The 20,376-nt window shown below is 39.1% G+C and overlaps 1 protein-coding gene across 3 annotated transcripts in view; it reads left to right on the top strand.

Moving 5' to 3' along the window:
- Nucleotides 1-20,376, top strand: part of PIEZO2 (piezo type mechanosensitive ion channel component 2) — a 289,028-nt gene that overhangs the window by 137,879 nt on the left and 130,773 nt on the right. For all 3 annotated transcript variants that reach the window (XM_038127336.1, XM_038127333.1, XM_038127335.1), the window contains exon 5: nt 19,184-19,346. In XM_038127336.1, coding sequence (XP_037983264.1) covers nt 19,184-19,346 — 163 coding nt within the window. The remainder of the gene's footprint in view (nt 1-19,183; nt 19,347-20,376) is intronic.

The following is a 20,376-nucleotide window of genomic DNA, read 5'->3' on the forward strand; positions in this document are numbered from 1 at the left end:
AAACATGAAGTAATGCCTTAAGGAGGAATTATCTTTGCTTTAAAACTGGAAGATATTAATTGTTCTTGACAAACTGTTTTAGAGTGCATTGAGGAACAGGAGACATAGACAGTCAGTTTACCTTGCAGAAAATTAATCCCATATAATTTACAGGTGATGTCATCACTGCTTTGTGGCTACATGGTGTTTATTCTGCAGTAGTAGAGTGTTTACATTACTGTTGTGTTCATATCCTGAAAAACAATGTGGCACCAAGCAATCTGACTGCAAGGCTTTTGTGTAAGCATTACTTGTGAGCTGAGGATGCTGCTTTTCAAGGCAAGGGAAATTAAAAATGCTGGAGCTCAAGTAGGTAGCTTTATATGCAGGAAATGGCTGGAGTTAAGAGCTTTTCAATTAAAAGGAGTCTGTGTGGGTTTGATAGATATAAATGAAGGTATTTATGTTATTGATTGTCTTTTGAGACATTACAAATAAGCTAATTGTAACATACTGTGATAGTCACCACCTTTGTCCAGCATGATCTAGACTGCAGGAGGAACATTAAGGAGCAATTTTGAGATTTAGGAAAAATACTGTATTGCATTGTGCTGTCCTATTAGAAACATTGTTTAAAAGGCTGAGCACATGTGATGCTATCATGTGATGCGAGCTGTCACCTTAATGGTTTTTTAAGAAATCTTCAGTAAGCCAAAGCAAGTAGACTTATGGATAAATAGGATGACTTTTTTGCATCTGTTAAGGTGGGTATTACTGTTCATTATTGATGCATATTACCGTGGCACCCACATATGCATAAAAATGTCTGGAAAGCAGTCAGCTCTCTTGTACTTTGTTCCAAACATGACTAAAAACTTGGTTTAGAAAGCATTGTTCATCTCAATGGCTTAATATTTTTTCAGTCATATTCAGGACCCAGTGATAATCATAGGATCATGGAAAAGACCTCCTAGATCATAGAGTCCATCCTTTAAGCAAACACCTCCTCAGGTCAACTAAGTCATAGCATTAGGTGCCACATCCAATTGTTTGTTGAATACTTCCAGGGATGGAAACTCCACTGCTTCCCTGGGCAGCTGTTCCAATGCTTAACCACCAGTTCTGTGAAGAGATTCTTCCTGATGTCCAGCTTGAACTTCCCCTGGCACAGCTTGAGGCCATTTCCTTGTGTCCTGTTGCTGGGAGGCTGACTTGCATTCTCAAGTGGCATAGTTATGAACAATTAACCATGACTGTGCTTGTTTCCTGGCTACTCTGGCAATTAAAGAGAGCTTAATGCACAAAGCCTGTTAAAATTCAAAAAGAAAGAAGATCAGTTCAGTCAGAGATCTGGTCTTCTCCTGTAATGCAGTCAGTAGTGTCTTTCCAGCTCATGGCTGGGGTGAGGCTTGCAGTGCAGAGCCTGCAAAGAGCCACCACCAGCCCTGGGGAAATGCTGCTGGGGTAATGTTGCTACACTGAAGAAAATTTAAACCAAAAGAAGGCTTTTTTAAACACCTAAATTTCTTTAATTTGAACTACCAGATTAAGTTTATGTCCTTGTCTAGTAGATTCAGTAGTGATTACAGGAATGTCTTCTGTTTTTACATATTTGTTGATCTATAAAATATCTAACAATTTTAAAACTTTAAATGAATGATGTTGGACCTCTTGAAACTCATTGTCCTGCAGGGTTTCCAGACTTCCAGCACTCCTCTTACTATGCTTCTCTGGGATGTAGTTTGTAATGTGAATAGTCAGTTACTCAGCTACTAACAACACTTCTACTCCCTTTTTGCATTTGTTCCCATGGTGCTTCTCCTATGCATGTAGTGCTTTACATTATGATTCCACAAAGCAGACTTAAGAAAGATTTAATAACTGGTATTACATGTGAAGTAAATATCAAATGTTTTAGAAAATATATATTTAAAGAATAACAGATGTGTGGTTATTACACTTTTGGCAACCTTCAATAAGTATGTTTTTCATAGTAAACAGTTGTTTCAAGGATAGAGAAAGGAACTTTTGAGCACCGATTTAATAGTAAAAGGAAATGATCTTTATTAAAATGAAAGAGTTTTTCATATCAAAGGTACAAGTTTTCTTTGTTTGGTTGATAGCTTTAATCTGATTCTAAATTTGTTGTTATTTTCATGGTATGCAAAAACTTACTATTAATTAGAAGTTACATACATACATATATATATATATGCAAAATTAGGTGACTTCTACCCTATGTAATGCTAATAAGACCTCTCTGCACCATACTTAGTACAGCAGCAACATCTATGTAGAAAGTGTACCAGCAGCATCCCAGACTCTCTCTAAAGTAATGCTGAGGGTGATCAGCAGTGAAAACTGCTCCTGTTCATAAAATATTGTGTATTGAGTTGTGAGCTTATTATGCTTTTTGTAACCCTTTTACTGTTTCTGAAAAATGAAAGGATAGTTGGAGATTGCTAGCTCTCACACTGAAAGGAAAGGGTAAGCAGATAAGAGCAGGGAAGGGAATAAGACTCCCAAGGAAAAAGAAAGACCTGAAGATTTCTATATCAAGGCTAGAGCTTGGATATGAAGATTGTCTCCTATTAAGATAGATTTCAGATCTTCTGGGTACCTTAGTAACTAGGTAACTACTCTTCTAAGCACAGGGTGATAAGGAGGACACCCTACATTGTTTTTATTTGAAGCAAAGTAAATGCAGCAGCCCTGTTTGCCACAGGTAGGGAGACACAGCTAACCCGAGTGATGCCCGGAGCAAGTTAGCTGTCATCACTGAGAGATGCATTTTTGTTCCTACACTGATCTCTGAGAGCAGACGGATGTCTGCTTTTGCAGCTGCTCCACATATGCCCCTGCTCAGTCTGGCCAAAAATACTGTGTATGTCTTCGCTACCCCTTGCAGAGACTGAGAACTCAATTTCCGAAACCACTCGTGACATGCGGTGAGCGCTGCGATCCAGATGCATCAGAGGCACTTCCCAAGCACCTCCTTCCAGGTTTAGGTTGCTAATTATGAGCCTACTGGTGAGCTGTTTTCTCTCTTTCCCCCTGCTTGCTTGGATATTTGATTGGTGCTTGGCCAGAGTTTCTCTGGGTGACAGGAATAAACAGAAAGGAGAGAATATCACTAGATTCTATAAACATTCAGTATGTGCAGTTCTGGCTTGGAAATCAAAGTACCATATGGTTTTCCAAAGTGACATCCCCCTCTTCTCCCCACGCTCTTCGGTGATTTAGTGTAAAGAATAAATATATGCTAGAAATATGAAGTCTTACCCTGATACCATGCTCCATTACTTCAAGCCTTTCTTCATATACAGCTGAATCCTATAGTCCTTTCTTGGACAAGCCTCCCATTGACATCATTTTGGGAACCTTGCCTCAGCCAGGGACTGCATGAGGCTGTACGGTCTGATCCTTGAGAGGTTATTTTAAAGGAAACGGTGCAGTTTGAATGCACTTCACAAATATTGAATAATTCGAGAAGACAAGGAATAACGGGTGCAATGGTGCAATCAAAGGGACGTAGAAAATCCCCACCAGGTACATCTTTCACCATTTTGGAAAAAAATAGCTATATTAGTCTGTAAAGTTGTTTTGATCTCCTGTCCCTCAAAGCACTTAAGCAAGTGCTTAATTTTTCAGTGCCCAGGTACTTACTTTGGCAGGGTTCTCTTCCACACCATACCATCCTTGATGTGCTTCAAATCAGAGAAATTAAATTAATCAATGGCTTGTTTATACTTTCTATTCTTAAAATATGATGGCCATCACACTTTTGTAGGCGTTAATGAATGTGAATTTTTTCTGCAGTTTTGAATACTCTGTGGTTGCATGTGCTATTTGAATAATATGGTAGATAAACGTAACATAAGGAGTCGAGAGACAGAACCAGTTCCACACATTCCCTTGGGAGGCTGTGAATAAAAGAGCAGTTTATTGCTTGTAACACAAGTGCTGTCTTCTGGGTGGTATCTCTATTTGATCATTTCTCTGCCTGGTAAAATATGTCACTGAGGGCCTCATCCTCAACCCCAAACTGCTTTTAGGGTTTTTAGGATTGAGGTTCAGAGATCCCCAAAGGCTACAGCTCCAATAACACTGGTGATGCAGAAGGCGCAACAAGAGGTGCTGCCCCAACTCTGAGCCCTCCACACCTTTCTCATCTAGGCCAAACATGGTGCTGGCTACCTCAGCCCCAAGCTGCCAAACCTAAGTAGTAACAGGTAGGGACTGGAGGCAGAGGACTACATCAGAAAGGCTTATTCATGTCCTTCCAGCCGTAACACTGCACTTCTTTTCTCGGGGTGCGATGAGCAGCAGATGATGGGGCTTCCCACATGCGTGCACTTGTGTCCAGGCAAGGGGCAGCACAGGGTGCTGAGTCCTGGGAACACAGTGGGACTAAGGTTGCTTTAATTTAATTCTCAAAGCTTCTCTCTTCTTGTTACTTCGTGGTGGCCAGGACTGTGGAATTTGTGCATGTGTGTGCTGAAGTATTTGTCTTGTTTATAGTGTAGGAAATGGGGAAGAAATGTGTTTTCAGTTTTATTTGATATATTCTGCATGCCTGAGGTTCTATCTTAAATTGAGTTTTCTTCGCTGCTCTGACAAAAAACAAGACTTTGAAATAAAAGTCTGAGTTACAGAGAAAGCCAAAATAAAAATTGAATTATATTTGCAAAGAAAAAAAATAGTTTAAAAAGATATGAAGAAAACTGAAGTAGCTTTTTTTTCACCAACACTGTGTCAACTGAAATCTGTCAGTCCATATTAAATAGTGAAACAGAAACAATTTAAACCTTGTTTTAAACCAGTCTAACTTACCTTGGATTTTATTCCAATGTTAATCTTTGTTCCACTGTTGTTTGTGTAGTCAGTTCAGTGTGCTCCCTCTGATTCCCTGCTGCGAACAATACTGTGTATCACGCATGCTGTAGTAGCCCATGAAGAAATTCTGGGAATAGTTCAAAGCTGCATCCATCAACGGAAATTTGGACTGGACATTAGAAAGCATTTCTTTACCAAGAGGGGGGTCAAACTCTGGAACAGGCTTTCTAGAGAGAAGCTGATGCCCCACGTTTGCAGTGCCTGTCAGCCCGCCAGAGTAATTTGGACAATGCCCTTAATAACATGCTTTCAATTTTGGTGGTAGAGCAGTTGGATGAGATGATCATTGTAGCTCCCTTCCAATTCAAAATTCCTCTCCTCTCCTCTCCTCTCCTCTCCTCTCCTCTCCTCTCCTCTCCTCTCCTCTCCTCTCCTCTCCTCTCCTCTCCTCTCCTCTCCTCTCCTCTCCTCTCCTCTCCTCTCCTCTCCTCTCCTCTCCTCTCCTCTCCTCTCCTCTCCTCTCCCTCTTAAAAGTGCTTTTTAAACTTAAGCTAGAAGAAAAGCTGATTTTTGACAGATGTCATTTTTGTAACTTTTGCAATATACTACCCTAGCTTTTGCATAATAAACACATTTCTTCCTAGCAACCATGTCACAGAATATTTTTGAAAATATTGCTAGTGATGGTTTTGTAGCCTTTGTGTAGCATACCTGTGAGACTCTAAAAAGTAATTCACCAAGGGAGACTTTTTTTATAGAAGCTTTTTAGATGGTCACCACATGGCTAAAAACACTTAGACCGGTAATTGCTTCCTTACTTGTGGGATTTTCTCAAAGCTGTTCTTATTAAGAAAAGTGATAAAACTATCACAAAATATGTGAACATTCACTAAAGTAACTTCATTTGTTTTGAGCAGATTTAAGAGGTTTTTTTTGCGTTTTAACCCCCCATCTTTATGTTTAAGTGGCTGTCTTAATGGTAATATAAACAATCTCTACTTAAAATAATTATGGTATTCATGGCTATTCTCTAGTGTGCATTACTGTAATATGCAAAGAAAGGAGTTTCTCTGGGTTGATTGCAGCTACTTTGACATCTTATTTTTAAACAACATAGAAAGCAGCAATGTGAATTTTCTAAATGTCTGAACACACAGTCCTTAATTATATAAGCTACTCAGTAGATTTCAAAGCTATGTCTCATAAGAGTAAGCATTATGGAACTAAGGCAAAAATTCATTGTTAGTGGCATAAATAAATAAGTTCATTTTTGGGGAATATAGTAAATTCTGTACAATTTAGAATTGTACAGAAATTCTCTAAATTAGAGAGAATTCAAGTATTAAAAATCCAAGGTGCACCTCACACCGGGTAATCCAGAGGAAAATCATGTTGTTATACAAGTAAAGCACACTTGTGTGATGACTGGGTTTTAATCCTTTGCCTGTACAGGCTGAATTTCAAGAAGCCACTCACTTGTGGGAAGCAGGACAGTCCTGCTTCCTGTTCAGCCTTCTGTGCACCCACCAAGAGAGCTGGTGTGCAAACATCCGGGAGGCAAATTAATCTCTTAATTGTGTGGTGTGCCTGTGATAAATCTAAAATTCAGCTGTGTGTAGATGGGAAGATGAGAAGCACAGTAGTATTATTAATTGCAAGATGCTTTATGAATAAGAAGGTTCCTCACTTTTTTCATTTACTCCTTTTTTTTTTTTTTTTAATGAACTTGGATAAGTCCATCAAAGAAACCTGAAACTTGAAACTCATTTATTTAACAGCATACACCATAGTGTTTCTCTAACAGTAGAGCAAAGGTGTGTTTAGAAGCCAAGCCAATACTTTAATAAAACCACTTTCCTATGCTTCCAACACTGTGGATAGCTTTTGGGAAAAGGAATAATTTGATAGGCCAGGACAAAAGAGGGATTAATATGGGTTTGTCCCCTCCTTCCAGTCTTAAACTTGCTCTCTGCTAAAACAGTTAGGACCAAAACAGAAATTAAAATTTTACACTGCCTGTAAGAATGTGTTTGGTACTAGATGCACTCTACTGAAGATACCAAAGATATGTATATTTCAGTATGTAATAGTGTTTAGTAAGAAACCAAAAATATTTTTACTTTTTCCTTGTGACAATTTTTTCTTCTTTTGCAGATATAAAGAGACATTCCCTGAAGTATTTTATGGCTTTTCTGCTGTTTTCTAACTTGAAGGAAAAAACAAATTAAGTTTAGATGCCAAAAATAATCATGAATAGCTTCAAAGTGGAATGATTTAAAATTATTATTATTTTTCTCCTGACTTCTAACATTTAAGAGTGAAGTTGCTTCACATTTCACAGCTTCTCTTCATAGCTGCAAGGGCTGTAAATGGATGTGTGTATCTTTGTAAGGAAATGTTGGTGACTGTCACAGTCACATGGCTACAGAAGGTGAACATTTAGGAAAATTTTGCATCCCCAGTAAAGCTTTTGAAACTATCAAAGTGATATTTGAACTTTGAAGGACTCTTCTGCAACACTCACAGTGTAACTCCATCTCAGACTAGAAGGTGAATGGCTTTAAGCTACCTTTTCTCCAGCATGACAACCTGATTTCTGCACTGTGAGTGTGGATCAAGGGACTGTCAGGGATCTGATCCTATACAATGCAGACAGCCAAGCTGCCAGGGTAGGAACAGCAGTGCAGATTTTATATTTGTTCCCCGTTGCTCTGCAAACAGCAGCATGTCTGTCATCTTCTGCATCTGGCATAACTCCTTCCCTTCCCTCCCACTGTCACTGCAGTGTCATAACATTTCTTTCTTTTTGATTCAGCATGTAAAAACTACTTTGGTTGCTTTTTATTTATTTACAGTCTTCCTGTAGCTGTAGTGTATGTGTGTGTTTGCCATCCGAATGCGTCCCACTGCTATGTGATGACATGGGCAAGTGATTGCACAACCAAAGATTAATTGCTGCAGCAGATGCAGTTGTGAATGAACAATCAAATCAGCTGTAACTTTTAAATTAAAAATTCTTCAGTGAAGAGGATAAAGCACATGAATACAAAAAGCGGGGATAAAAAGTCATACAAAGATATAATGATAAAGCCTGATGTAATTAAAAGGTGAGAGAATACAATTTTGGGTTCTGTCATGGTGGTTTTGCATATTCATTTCATCATTTTCTTTTAGCTAACAAAGTGGGGTTTTTTAAGTAAAAATCTGATTTTTTAAAGTAAAATACCTATTAGTTGTGCATTAAATGACACTCATCTTGATACATTAGTTACAACAACCCCACTGTGCACAAGTCCTGAAATGTATTTAAAAAGTGGCCAAATGCTCCTCTTTTTGAGAGCTCTGGAGATGTTCAGAGTGACTAGAAAACTTAGAGAAATAGAATCAAGTATATGAACAGCTTTTCTACGTGTCCAAAGAAAGTAGCTGAGTGAACAGAAAATTCTAGCAGACTTTGTGTTACACAGGAAGATTAGTATTAGATGTTCTGGGCAAATGGTGAGCTGATGTGAAATAGTAGTGTAAAGTGGTGAATAGTTAATCAGAAAAAAATAGAGGTTTCTTTAGTGAGGTTTCGTTCTTTCTTTCTTTCAGAAAATGACATTTGTGTTGAAAAATTAATCTAGCCCTGGAAGACAGCTCCACAGGATAGGGTTTTTCCATTTTTTGGACATGAGTTCTGTACTGACTCTTCCAAGCAGCTAGCAGCTAATATTCATTTCCATATGCATATGATGAGAAAAGTGGAATGGAGGTGAACACCCCGAGTTCACTGGGGACTTTTGTGGTCTCTGCACACTGTCAGAACACAAAGGAATATATGCTGTTATTGTGGAACCTAGATGAATTACGGGAACTTACTGAGAAGCCAAGTTTTCCCTTCATGGGCTACCATTCAGAGGAGAAAAAGACATGTGGGAGGAAAGCGTTGCAGGGCTCGATGCTCACATCTGCTCCAGTTCAGTGCTGCTAGAAATTGGATCAGTCAGCCCCCATATTTCATTTCCTTCTGTAATCTTGACCAATAATTTATAATTGGTATCAGCTGATCATCTGGCTCTCTCTTTCCATAACAAAATGAGTGAGCAAAGAACTTTATCCTTCTCTTTACTGTCTGAGAGATGATAAAACTTTGAAAGACAAAAATCTCTATTAATTTTTAATGAAGTCTCTGAAACATCCTCTCAGTAAATCTTATTTTTTTTATTTCTGTTATGCCTTGGGTTTTGTTTTTTTTTTGAAACTGCTGTAGGAATCCATGTGAATCAAGATACAACTTTGTCAATCACAATATCATTATTACTTTTTTACATGTTGTATCAGCTTTGTTCAAGGCTGAATTCCAGGTGAAGGTGCTTGGAGAGGACCTCTGGAGAGCAATTGCTGAATCAGAAATAACACACGTGCTGCTACATTCCTTTGCAAACTCATGCACATAGACCAGGCTTTCAGCTGCAGATGTTCCCTCAGTCCAGTCTCTGCTCTAAGATTTCCTCTGGTGATGTTGGTCATCTGCAGAAGTACAGTTCCAACAGAACGAGTCAGGGAGGCTTTTTATACCATTCCCATTCCTCGGTCATTGGGAATGGTACAGGCTCTAACTTAGCAGCTTCAGTTTTGTGCATGTTTTCAGAATATTGATGGCCCTTTCTGTTTCTTTGAGCAGAAAGAGGGTGATTCTTCTTGTTAGTGTGATCAGCCAGAGGTCTGAAACCAAAAAAGTAAATGGATTATTTTAAGGTAGTGCTCATTGTAGCCTATGTCAGGAAGAGGGCAATAATTAAAATTAGTGGTTTCAGAAAAAAAGTTAGAGACTGTGGTGCACTCAGTATTTCCCCCTGTATGCAGTGCCAGTGCAGCCTCACCTTGAGCACTATGTGCAGTTGTGGGTCCCACATTTTAAGAAAGATGCTAAAATTCTTTTGGGGAAGAGGGCAACAAAGCTGGTGGAAGGGCTGGAAGGCATGTCCTGTGAGGAGTGTCTGAGGACTTTGGCCTTGTCAGCCAGTCAGAGGCACCAGCACAATTCATTTAATAAGATGCTTTAACTTTTGGTCAGGCCTAAAGTGGTCAGGAAGCTGGATGAGAAGATCACTGTAAGACCCCTCCAACTGAGCTGTTCTGTTCTATTCTTTTCTGTTTTACTAGGACACTAAGATTTTCAAGAGAGAGAACTGTAGAAAGAGGTCAATCAATCTAGCAGATGTTAGCAGTGCACAGTATGCCTGTTTTCATTCTGATACTTCTCTGCCGGCCTCTGCCACAGGGGTGTTCTATTGGCTGCGCATTTATGGTGGGAGAATTCCCAAATCACATGATGGCAGCTTGTAATCTTTTTTATGTGACACTAGTGGTTAAACAAACAAAAGGGCTTAATAAGGTGCCCAGGTGAGCCTTAGATAAAACTAGGGAGACAAATAAGAGATCATGAGTCTCAGGGATGTAAATCAAATAGGTAAATTTACTTTCTACTAACAACTGCAGTGTGTGTAGTCAGCAACCCAATGAGATTAAAGGGAAATGAAGCCTGAAGTAGAACAGGATGATTTTTAGTAACTTAAAAAGAAACTTATAAATTTCTACCAAATTGAAAGCAAAAGCTGACAAATGTGTGATTATTACTCTGCCATTTCTTAAAGCATGTTACAGTAGTCTAGGTACTTTGCAAAAAGAAGAGTAACCTCATGTCACTACAGACCAAGAGATGCTGACAAGTAGAGAAGTATCATGGAATAGAAGGAAGGAAATGATGACAGAGCAGTCTTTGCCTGAGGTTTCATCATTACTGTTAAATTTGGTACCTCAGATGTGTCCTCATTGCTAACAGCAAGTGAGGAGATAGTTTCTCTGTGCTCGGGCAATTTCTGCGTAGAATCCTTGTGCCTCTGAAACCTGTCATTGTGTCATGTTGATCTGATGGTCTGGGCTGCCTCAGTACTGGCATAAGTTCCTCTTACAAGTTGTCTCCATTCAGGATGAATCTTATTTATCCAACTGTTTGTGTTCAGTTTTCTGGTTGCTTGTTTCCTACCACCCCTTTTGCTTTTTTTCCTTCTCAGCAAAATTAATTTCAGCTAACTTTTCTCATGTCATTTAACCTAGGGATTCAAAGAAAAGGAACATCTGATAGAAGATATTTTATGGCCTGTGCTGTTTGAGCACTTGAGTTGTGAGACTGTTGTCAGTGTTTTTCTTGGCGCAGCCCAGCTTCCTGCAGTACAGTGGTAGCTGGGAGCAGTACAGTGGTAAACCCACCAGCAGCACAATGAGAGCCAGTCTTTGTTTTAATCTGGAGAGCAATCAGCATTGCAATCAGTATCCAAAAAACTCTCTAGGATGCATGCTTAACAGCTTGGCTTTGTGTTTTATTTTGTTTTTGTTGGGTTTTGTTCATGAGTAAATCATGTGAGATCTCTAAATAGCGACTGGCACATGAAACAGAAGGGAGCCTGTGGCTGGTGGAGCAGGAACATATTGAGTGCTGGGTCTGACCAGCCTGCTGTGGTGTGTTCACACCTGGCACCCAGCCAGCCTGGAGCCCTTCACTTAATCTCCTTTTTGCCCAGTTTGGATGTGAGCAATCCTGGTTTGTCCAATGCTAAGACAAGGTAAAAGCCTCGCACACTGGCAAAACACTGCTCAGTTGCCTCCTGCACCTGAGAAAGGTCTTTGGTGGCCACACATCCAGCCATTGAGCAGGGGGCATCAAGCAATGCAGGGGACTAGTCCTCTTCCCTCCCACATGGATGTGGGGTGTTTGCCACCCAGAGATTGTGTTATAGCCTCCATTTACAGAAAAATTAGAAGCAACATCCAATGGCATTGGGAGATTTAGTTTGCCAGTGATTTCTACTCTGCTTCTTTTTTGATTGACACTGTAGAAATGAACAAAGTGCACCAGTGGGATGAATCAGGATGTTTCATTTGGCCAGTTTTAATGGAAGTCAGCAGAGGAGTGAGGAGAGATATTGTACACATGCCTCTGATGGCTGGAGCCTGCTTCCAGCAATGTCTATGTGCTCTTGCCTCTAAACCACTGGGATTTTAAGGCAGGTGATGATGAAAAAGGTTAGATGTTGCTTTCTGTCCTGTAATGCTTGATGCTGTGAAGAGAAAGATGGGCATGTCCAGAGCAGGCAGGGTAGACTGGGAGCTGTTTCATATGGAAGAATTGAGGGTGAATGGTCTCATCCCAGCAAACAGTCACTTGGATGGTTTAAATTAGGAATGGGTCTTGTGGGACCCCAGAAGGGTCTCCTGTGCAAACACTAAAGTGCAGTGGGCACTCCAGATTGAACCACTGGTAGTTGTGTGCTTTTTCTCTGTATTGGAGATAATTTGGCTTTGTAAAATGACAGTAATTTACAATATTGGTTGCTGTAATTGAGGGAAATATGCTCCTCATCTGCAGCTGACTGGAAAATCTAGATGTGTCTTTCACTTTCTGTGTATGTTATATGTTGGCAACAGAATGAAATGAAAAGTAGTTTGAAGTGATGATCTGTTCATGCTCCAACTAGAGTATGAAAACTGCGGTGAGAGGGAGAAAATATGTTTTGAAATAATCACAGAATGTCAGCCTGCTTCAGATTGTCAGCACTTTCTTTTACTCAGGACTATTGTGGAACATATGGATATCTGTATGCCTTTATGCAAACACTTTGCTGCCAGTTACCAAATATTTATGAGCATTATGGACAAACTTAACTCGGAATGTTTCGCAGAGATCAATGAATACTGAATTAGTGCTTAAGCTAAATCCGTACACAATGAGTGCATAAATAAGAAGTCTGTGTGAGAAGTGTTCAAAGTGGAAACAGAGAGTTTCTTTGAAGAGTCAAGACCAAAATTCACTTACAGCTGAGGTGTCCTCAGGTCTCTTCTGCTCACTTTGGCTCTACCTCCATTTAGGATCATATTCCCATTTTGACCTGAAATAATTTGTGTAGCGGATGGACTTGTCATTTCCACTGCTGTGCTGTGGGGCTGGCACGCACAGCACCATGGGTGTGGAGGGGATTTTGTTCTCTTCCTCTTGGCTGTGCAGCATGAGTCCTGCTCCACATTTGGAGCTGTGGGACATGGGCAAAGCAAGCTGAGTGTTGTGCTGTCATGAGTCTGGCAGTAGTGCAGCTGAGTGCTTTGCATGATTGCTGAAAATCCCTGCTGAAGTTTAAATCTTCTGTGTGCTGCCCTGGGCAAGCTGGAGTTTGCCCTTTATTAGAAGATCAATGAACAAAAAGAAACAATAGGTGCTTCAGAAATAGAAGAATTGCAGCAAACCAATGTTTTACTTGTTGCACATATCCATAATTTCTTAATGTTGAATGTTTTATGCAAGCAATGAGGCACCAAAATCTTGGCAATGTACATTTAGTTTCAAATAGCTGCTCACTCTCTCTGCATAGCGGTGTTTGGAAAGCAAATGTTTGGTTAATACGTGGTTAAGCACTTTTGCAATACAGAGTGTGTTCTTCATTGCAAGGTATCTTTCCTGAAAAAGCAAAGTGTACTTTTGGGTTTTGAATCCGTGCAGACATAGTTTGTAAGCAGTGATTTAGATTTTGCAAATACTTCAGGAGCCCTTTGAACTTGTATGTTGGGGAGGTCAGTGCATGCTAAATATTTTTATAAGTAGTTTTCTATGCATTTTTGCTTCCCTCTTCCTCCCACACATTTACTTTGCACGACCAATATTCTCTGAAAATGCAACTTCAGGTATTTTGGGTAAAACACATGCCATGCTCTGTATGAACTGAAAGGACCATCATACTAAGGCAGTGCAAGAGAGAGAGTGAGCATACACAGCACTGTATGCTGGATTTTAATATTTCAAAGTTTGTGTTTTGTTTTTGTGATATAATTTATTTTCAATTTGTTGATGAGCAAGGAGAGGACTAAGGGCAAACCTACCAGTGCTCAGCAGCTTGTAAACTTTACCCACGGCACAGGTTTGCCCTGAATGTGGTGGCAAGGTTGCCATGTGAACCAACATCATAGAAAACTTGTCTTTTGAGCTATCAGGGACAAGTATGGCACCCTGAATATGAACTGTGAGTATCCTATATTCACTGAAGTGCTGGCTGTGGCTCAGACAGGGTCTGCAATCGTCAGACTTAAAGCAGGACAGTAAGTATGGGATCAAATAACTCATCCTTATTTCAAACTGAGAGAGGATAAGGAGCCTCTTTAACTAGATTCTAGCTGCAGGCATTCCCAACACCCTCTTCCAACAGCAAGGATCAGCAGGCACATCTCTAAGGCCATCTGGTTAGTAGCCTTTGGTACCCTCGAAGTTTCCACTATTTTTGGATCAGAGAGGATACTAGTGATAAACAAATGAATCATCCACGGTACTGCGTAGCACCTGTGAAATACTGCCAGTGCTTGTTTCCAGGGGTCCATGCTTATGATTCTTGGGTCTGTTTTACCTCCAAACTAAATGATTACAGTTTCAGATGAAGCCCATGGGAATTCAGCTGTAAGCATCTACAGCGGTGCATTAATTACCCTGAAATATTAGATTCAATTAGAAATATCAGATGTTTCACAGTCACCAAACAGATGAATGGAAATTATTAGCAACTGTGCATCTCTTCCTTAGTCCTCTCCTTCCAAGATTATCACTTGCTAACTGTTAGTAGAGTATTAATATTATTATAATTATTATATTATTTTTATTTTATTTTATTTTTATATTATTTTTATTTTATTTTATTACTAATTATTATATTATTTTTTTGTTTTATTTACTTAATTAGGAAGTAAAGAGATGGTATAGAAAACCCCTGAGGAGAAAAGAGGAAAGATGTGTGCATGTATGGAAAGATGTAGTATGCATGAATAAGACTTTTGATTACTTTTTAAAACTACAATAAAAAATAACCTTTAAAATACTTTGTTTACTCAGTATCCATTTTAAAATCAAGCTTTTTACAGTTCCCTAATCTGGAAGCATTATCTTATTTATTGTCTAGCATAAGCTTAACATTGTGATACATTCCTGATGCTGAATTAATTTTCAGTTCTTTTTAAGAAAGACTGGTTGTTCTTTCCCATTTTTGTTTATTTGTAACAAAATAATAAATGTTTAAAGTTGAAGGCTGTTGGTATTCATTTCATATGTGGACTGTTTTGTACATTATGCATGGTGTGTCACATGTGTGTTACTATACATTTTACTTTTTTAAAATTGAAAACATTACAGTTCTAATTCTAATAGTTCTGCCTCCTTTCTGGTTTTATTTTGTAAATCTGAAATAAAGAGGAAGTTAGAGTGTCAGCCATTCTAAAGAAATGCCAGGTTTGGCAGTATTAACACTTCACTGTTCACCAAAGCTTTGTACATTCAGTAGGAGATGAATGATTTTAATTTATGGGTAACAGTTATTCTAGAAAGGCAAAAAGTGAAAATTTTATTTTAAGAAAACAGAAATGCTGATTTCTACAGCTCCAAACAAGAATGTAATGTTTCATTATGATGGCATTTGTTTGACTACCAGTAAGTGTACATGAAGTAAGACAATAGTTCTAACATGTGTGTCCACAGCTACCTCTATTCTCAATGCAGATAAAGTAGGAAAGTGTGCTCAGTTTCTTGAGCAGCAGAGAGATACAAGAAGAGACCAGGATCATACTGTCCTAGGAAAATTCTGTATATGCACAGAAAATACAGATGATCCCTTTGTAAAGTAGTAAATTTAAAGTATTCAGCTGAAATCAGCAGGGGAACATGTTGTCTGATGAGGAAACTGCTGTATTAAGAGCCTGTTGATATGATAAAACAGTTTAACATATTGACAGAAAAGTCAATGAAGTTTCTTTTCTCCTACAGAGGAACTCTTTCAACGCTAACTGTGGTTGTCCCTTCTCTAAAAAATTGTGTGCAATTTGAGTTCTTTGGTCAAGGGAAAGTAATAAACCATTTCAAGCCCCTAATCCATTGTGTTTCTGTGTGTATGCGTCCATGTCATTTTGTTCTGCATCCTGTGAGAAAGAAGGAAAAACTAAAGCTGCCATTTACTGTAATTATACTGCAGAATATGTTTCTGGCTGAGTTATAGGCTTCAGTTGCTGGTGTCTATTACAAGTAAAGCTGCCCTGTAGGTAAATTATTTAGTTTAAGTGAATAAATTATGCTTTACCAGCTGTAGATCAAAGGCTGTGACCAATTCATTGAACACCATGAGATTCTTGCAGGGATTAAAAAAAAAAGCTGTTGTTGTAGGAGATCTGAATAGGTTTCCTGTTCTTCTGTTTAACTTAGTAGTTTAAAAGCCTCTTTTGGGGGAAAGAGCACAATGTATAGACTGTTATCAAATGCAAAATATGACCATGTGTGAATGCGCAAATAAAGTGAGAAATGTTTGTGGAATGATGGCAGTATTTGCCATTCTTTTTTTGTATTGCCAGAGATAACAAGTGGGAATAACTGATTTTTGTTTTAGCTTTTGCTGTGAAAAAGCGGGGAGCAAATTACTTGGGGTTGAATGAAGCAGTTTATTATTCTGCTTTACAGGAGAATATACATTTCTCTACTTTCAAGTGATCTTTTGTTTCCTTTTTAATTATCACACCGAGGTCAATTTGTTTTCCTTTTCATGGGGAAGAGGGGACAGCATACATTTGCAACTGCTTTTGCTGAATAAACTATTCACGTGCAGAATTTTTCCCCACTCCGTGGTTAGGTATCACTGTTCAGGCTCTCTCTTGCTAGCCTGGGCTGTATGTTACATGTCTCACAACAACACACTAAATGATTTATTTTGAAAGATCAGAAGCACTTGGTTTGGAAAGAAATGTGAGCTGCACCAGGGGCAGGGCTCCCGCAGGGGTCTCCCCTTGGTCTGGGGAGCGGGATATGCAAAGGAACACCCAGCATGGCTCCATGGGAGTACAATGTGAGGAAGGAGAGCCTGGTGCAACTAAGAAGTGCTGGTACTTGAAGGCTGCCACTTTTTAATTTGTAGACATGTGACTGGTTGAATCTGAAGGACTTCAGGAGTGATGCAAAATTAATTTTTGATTTTCAATTAATTAAGAATCCAGGTCCGTGTAAAAAAAAAAATCATTTACAGAAGTGATACCTTAAATTTTAGCTTTCATGTATTTTAGATTCTGGACTGCCTTAGTGCGTGACTCTGAACTTCCTATAAAGTGTTAGCAAGCTCTCTTCACAGGGTAGTTAGACAAAACAATCCTTTTCCAGCCCGAGAACCAAGGGCACCTCTGCATCTTTAGGCTTAAGTATAAACAACAGCAAATTGAGGAGAGCAATCTGGGAGGATGGGACTTCATAACCCGAAGCTGAAGTAATTGGATAATTGACCCCAATATATAAATGGACCAAAATGTATAAAAGTGTCTAAGTTACTGACTGGTCATCCACCTTGTGTCCATCTTGGGTCCATCTTAGGTCTGTCTTGGGCAGAGCCATGGCCAGGCTCTTGGACTGCCCAGGGTGTGTCCTCTGAAGGCCTTTTAATAAATACCTACTTTATTCCTTTAACTCTGCCTAACCTCTGTTCCAGGTTGGCCTCTTTAGGCATCACAATGATCAGGATTATTGACAAAAGTTCCTTAACATTATTATGAAACCCGTGTACACTGTTTTAGGGAAAAAGATTCATTAAACTTGTACTTTTTACCTCTTTCTGCCAAGATGCAGCCTGGGCTAATCTTCAGTGACATTAAGGGCCACCGTACTGCAAAAAGAATGGTGGGCTCATGTCAAGCCTGGACTTTCTGTAATGTTAACCTGAGTGTCCATGCTCTCATAGGCCAGCTGACTCTACAGCATGCTGTTCTGGGACCAGTGGCACAAGAAACAAGCAAGCAGTCCAGCAAGGATTTTGCCATCTAACTCTTTTGCAAACCTTTCAATTACTCATTTTTTTTTCTCTGTTTCAGGACAACTGAAAGCCATTAGAAAAATATTTTCAATTTACTTGCTTACATGCCATACAGTGCATGACCATTCAGGGTTAAGCTGTTGAAACAAACATTAAACCCAGCTTTCTGATCACTTACCTTATTCCCGCTTTGAGCATATGTTATTTTGCAAGATACACATCAGTGGAAAAGCTGGGTCAGCAGAGCAGCAGTGGTGGAAATGTTGGATTTGATCGTGGGCGTATGAGCAGACCCACACAGTTCTCCACAGTGGTGGTATTGTAATCACATTAGAGACTTTTTGATACTCCAGGCCTGCATTTAATCACAGCAGTTGCAGGTAACTCCTTCACAAAGTTTCTTTTAGGCTTCAAAGCTGCAATGACGAAAGGCCAGAGGTGACCTCTTTCTTGGCATCTATAAAACAACCTGTTAGGTTTTCTGCCAGTTCAGGCTATGAAGACCTAGTGCACTAACCCATGCCCAAGGAGCTATACAGATGCCTCACCTGTCCTCAGAACTGATTACAGACATAAAGCCCTGTAAAAAATAAAATTGGAGCTGCATATTTAAAATGCCTTAACTTCACACTTTCAATTAATTATGTTTATATCTTCTCATTAATAATTGAAAGTTTAATATGTGCATTCAGCAGCTTAATAAAAACTTCATCATGCCACTGAACCTAAATCCAGGCTCTCCTTTTCAACAGTGAACCAAATTCAGACACCACATCCAAATCCAGAAAGTTGTATTTCCTAGTATAAGCAATTTAATCTGCACAATGAAACAGTGCATTTTTTTCCTACATAAAAATCATCGTGCCTTATAGACCTTTCAGAGAAGAAGAAAGGCTTCCTTGGCAGGGACTGAACACATTAATTAGCATTTAAATTTAAATATTTGTACTTAAATACCCCAAAAGGTATTCAGGTAGTCTGTTGAATAAAACGTATTAACAGTAAACATAATAAAATGTGTTAAAATATTAAACACTTTCTGGGTATTCCTCTTTGTGCCAGGAAGAAGGATTAGGGCTTACTTAAGGGTGGACATCCTCATCCTTGGTGGACCTGGATATTGTCTTTGCAAGGAATGCTGGTAAAAGGATTGTGCTTCATACAGATGGATTTCTAGGCACTCAGCTGAAATACTTCTTGTTGAATTTGGAGGTTATTCCTGTATTGCTCTCAGAAAATTGATTCAGAATAAGGTTAATCAAAATGCTATGTGTCACTAAAATAAGAGTGTGCAAGCTCCCAACAAATAATCACTTATTCTGTACTTCTGGAGAGCAAAAATATCTGTCTGTCTGGAGTCCCTCGATCATCTTGATATTTCCCATATTGTAAAGATTTCTTATTGCTGACGGTTTGGGTTTTTTTTCCTTGCCTTGAGCTTATTTTCTGTTCAAGTTGAAAATGCCATTGGAAGTAACAAGTGTTTCTTTGTTGTTTTTTTTTTTCATCCCGTACAGCGTGAAAGGAGCAGATGCTGGGAACGTGATCAGACTATTTGTGCCAGATATTGGGATGTTCATTGCTAGTCTGACAATATGGCTCATCTGCCGCAACGTGTTTCAGAAGCCGGTAACCGAGGATGCAGCACAGTGCAACATGCAGTTTGAAAATGAGGAGATGGTATCAAATACACTTTTCTATCTGTATGGCTTTTAGTGAGCTTTGACATTCCTGTGTTCTGAAATGGTTTCATGAGTGCTGGCTATGTTAAGTAGTAAACTTTCTTTCAGGAAATGAAAGGATTGGTTTTAAAGGGGAAAGATCTAAAGTTATTATGTTGAGAAAACAAAGCAGAATATGAAAAGTGGTATATATGCTACAGGATTTTTCAAATAATGTTGAGTTAAGAAACAATCATGACAGTCCATCACAAGTTGTTCTTCACCAGAGCTGCTGCTTAAATCTGACAAGGTTGTTCTGCTAGAAACAGTACTCAGTTTCTTAGATAGCATTCATATTTCCAAATTTCTTATCCAAGTATAACAGCAGCATCTGAGTGATTATCAGAAATTATTCTTAAAGAATGGAAGAGAGACTGTGTATTAAGTTCATGGAAGGAGTTATCTGAAACTTTGGTCGTACTGAGTGAGATTGAGAATGATTTGGCTTAGCTGGAAGTGTTGATGTGTTTTCTGTGTCTTTTACCAGTGGGGAGAAGAGTACCAGAGATACCGAATGCAGAAAAATCCACCAAAAGAGGAAAACAATTTTGTAATATAAAAAACCACAGTGGGAATTCGGGCCAGGGTGCAGAGAAATTCCTACTACTAATCTTAACATGTTTTTTATCAGACTGTCTAGCATGGCTTGGGGCTCATTTTCTGTCTTCTTTTACATATGGGTGGAATGTTTTTTCTTTACTCTCAAAACACCAGTTTTCGGGGAGACAATTTCAACTTGCTCATTTCAAATAGAAGTTGAACTTTGAAGTGAGTGAAATATTTAGGGGGATCAGTTGCCCATTTTGGTGCCACTATATAGAGTAGAAAGAGGCCTCTCTGCATGTTGCCAGGTTTTCTGGATTGTGGCAGTGCCAGAAGCTGGTCAAGTTTCTAGCACATGAGAGATCAGTATCGGGACTGTGCTTTATACTCAGTTGCAGTTGGAATTCTTATGGGCTCTCCTGGCAGCTGAGGATTGCCTGAAGGTT

This window comes from Motacilla alba, chromosome 2 (genome assembly GCF_015832195.1).
Source record: "Motacilla alba alba isolate MOTALB_02 chromosome 2, Motacilla_alba_V1.0_pri, whole genome shotgun sequence".
Lineage (NCBI taxonomy): Eukaryota > Metazoa > Chordata > Aves > Passeriformes > Motacillidae > Motacilla > Motacilla alba.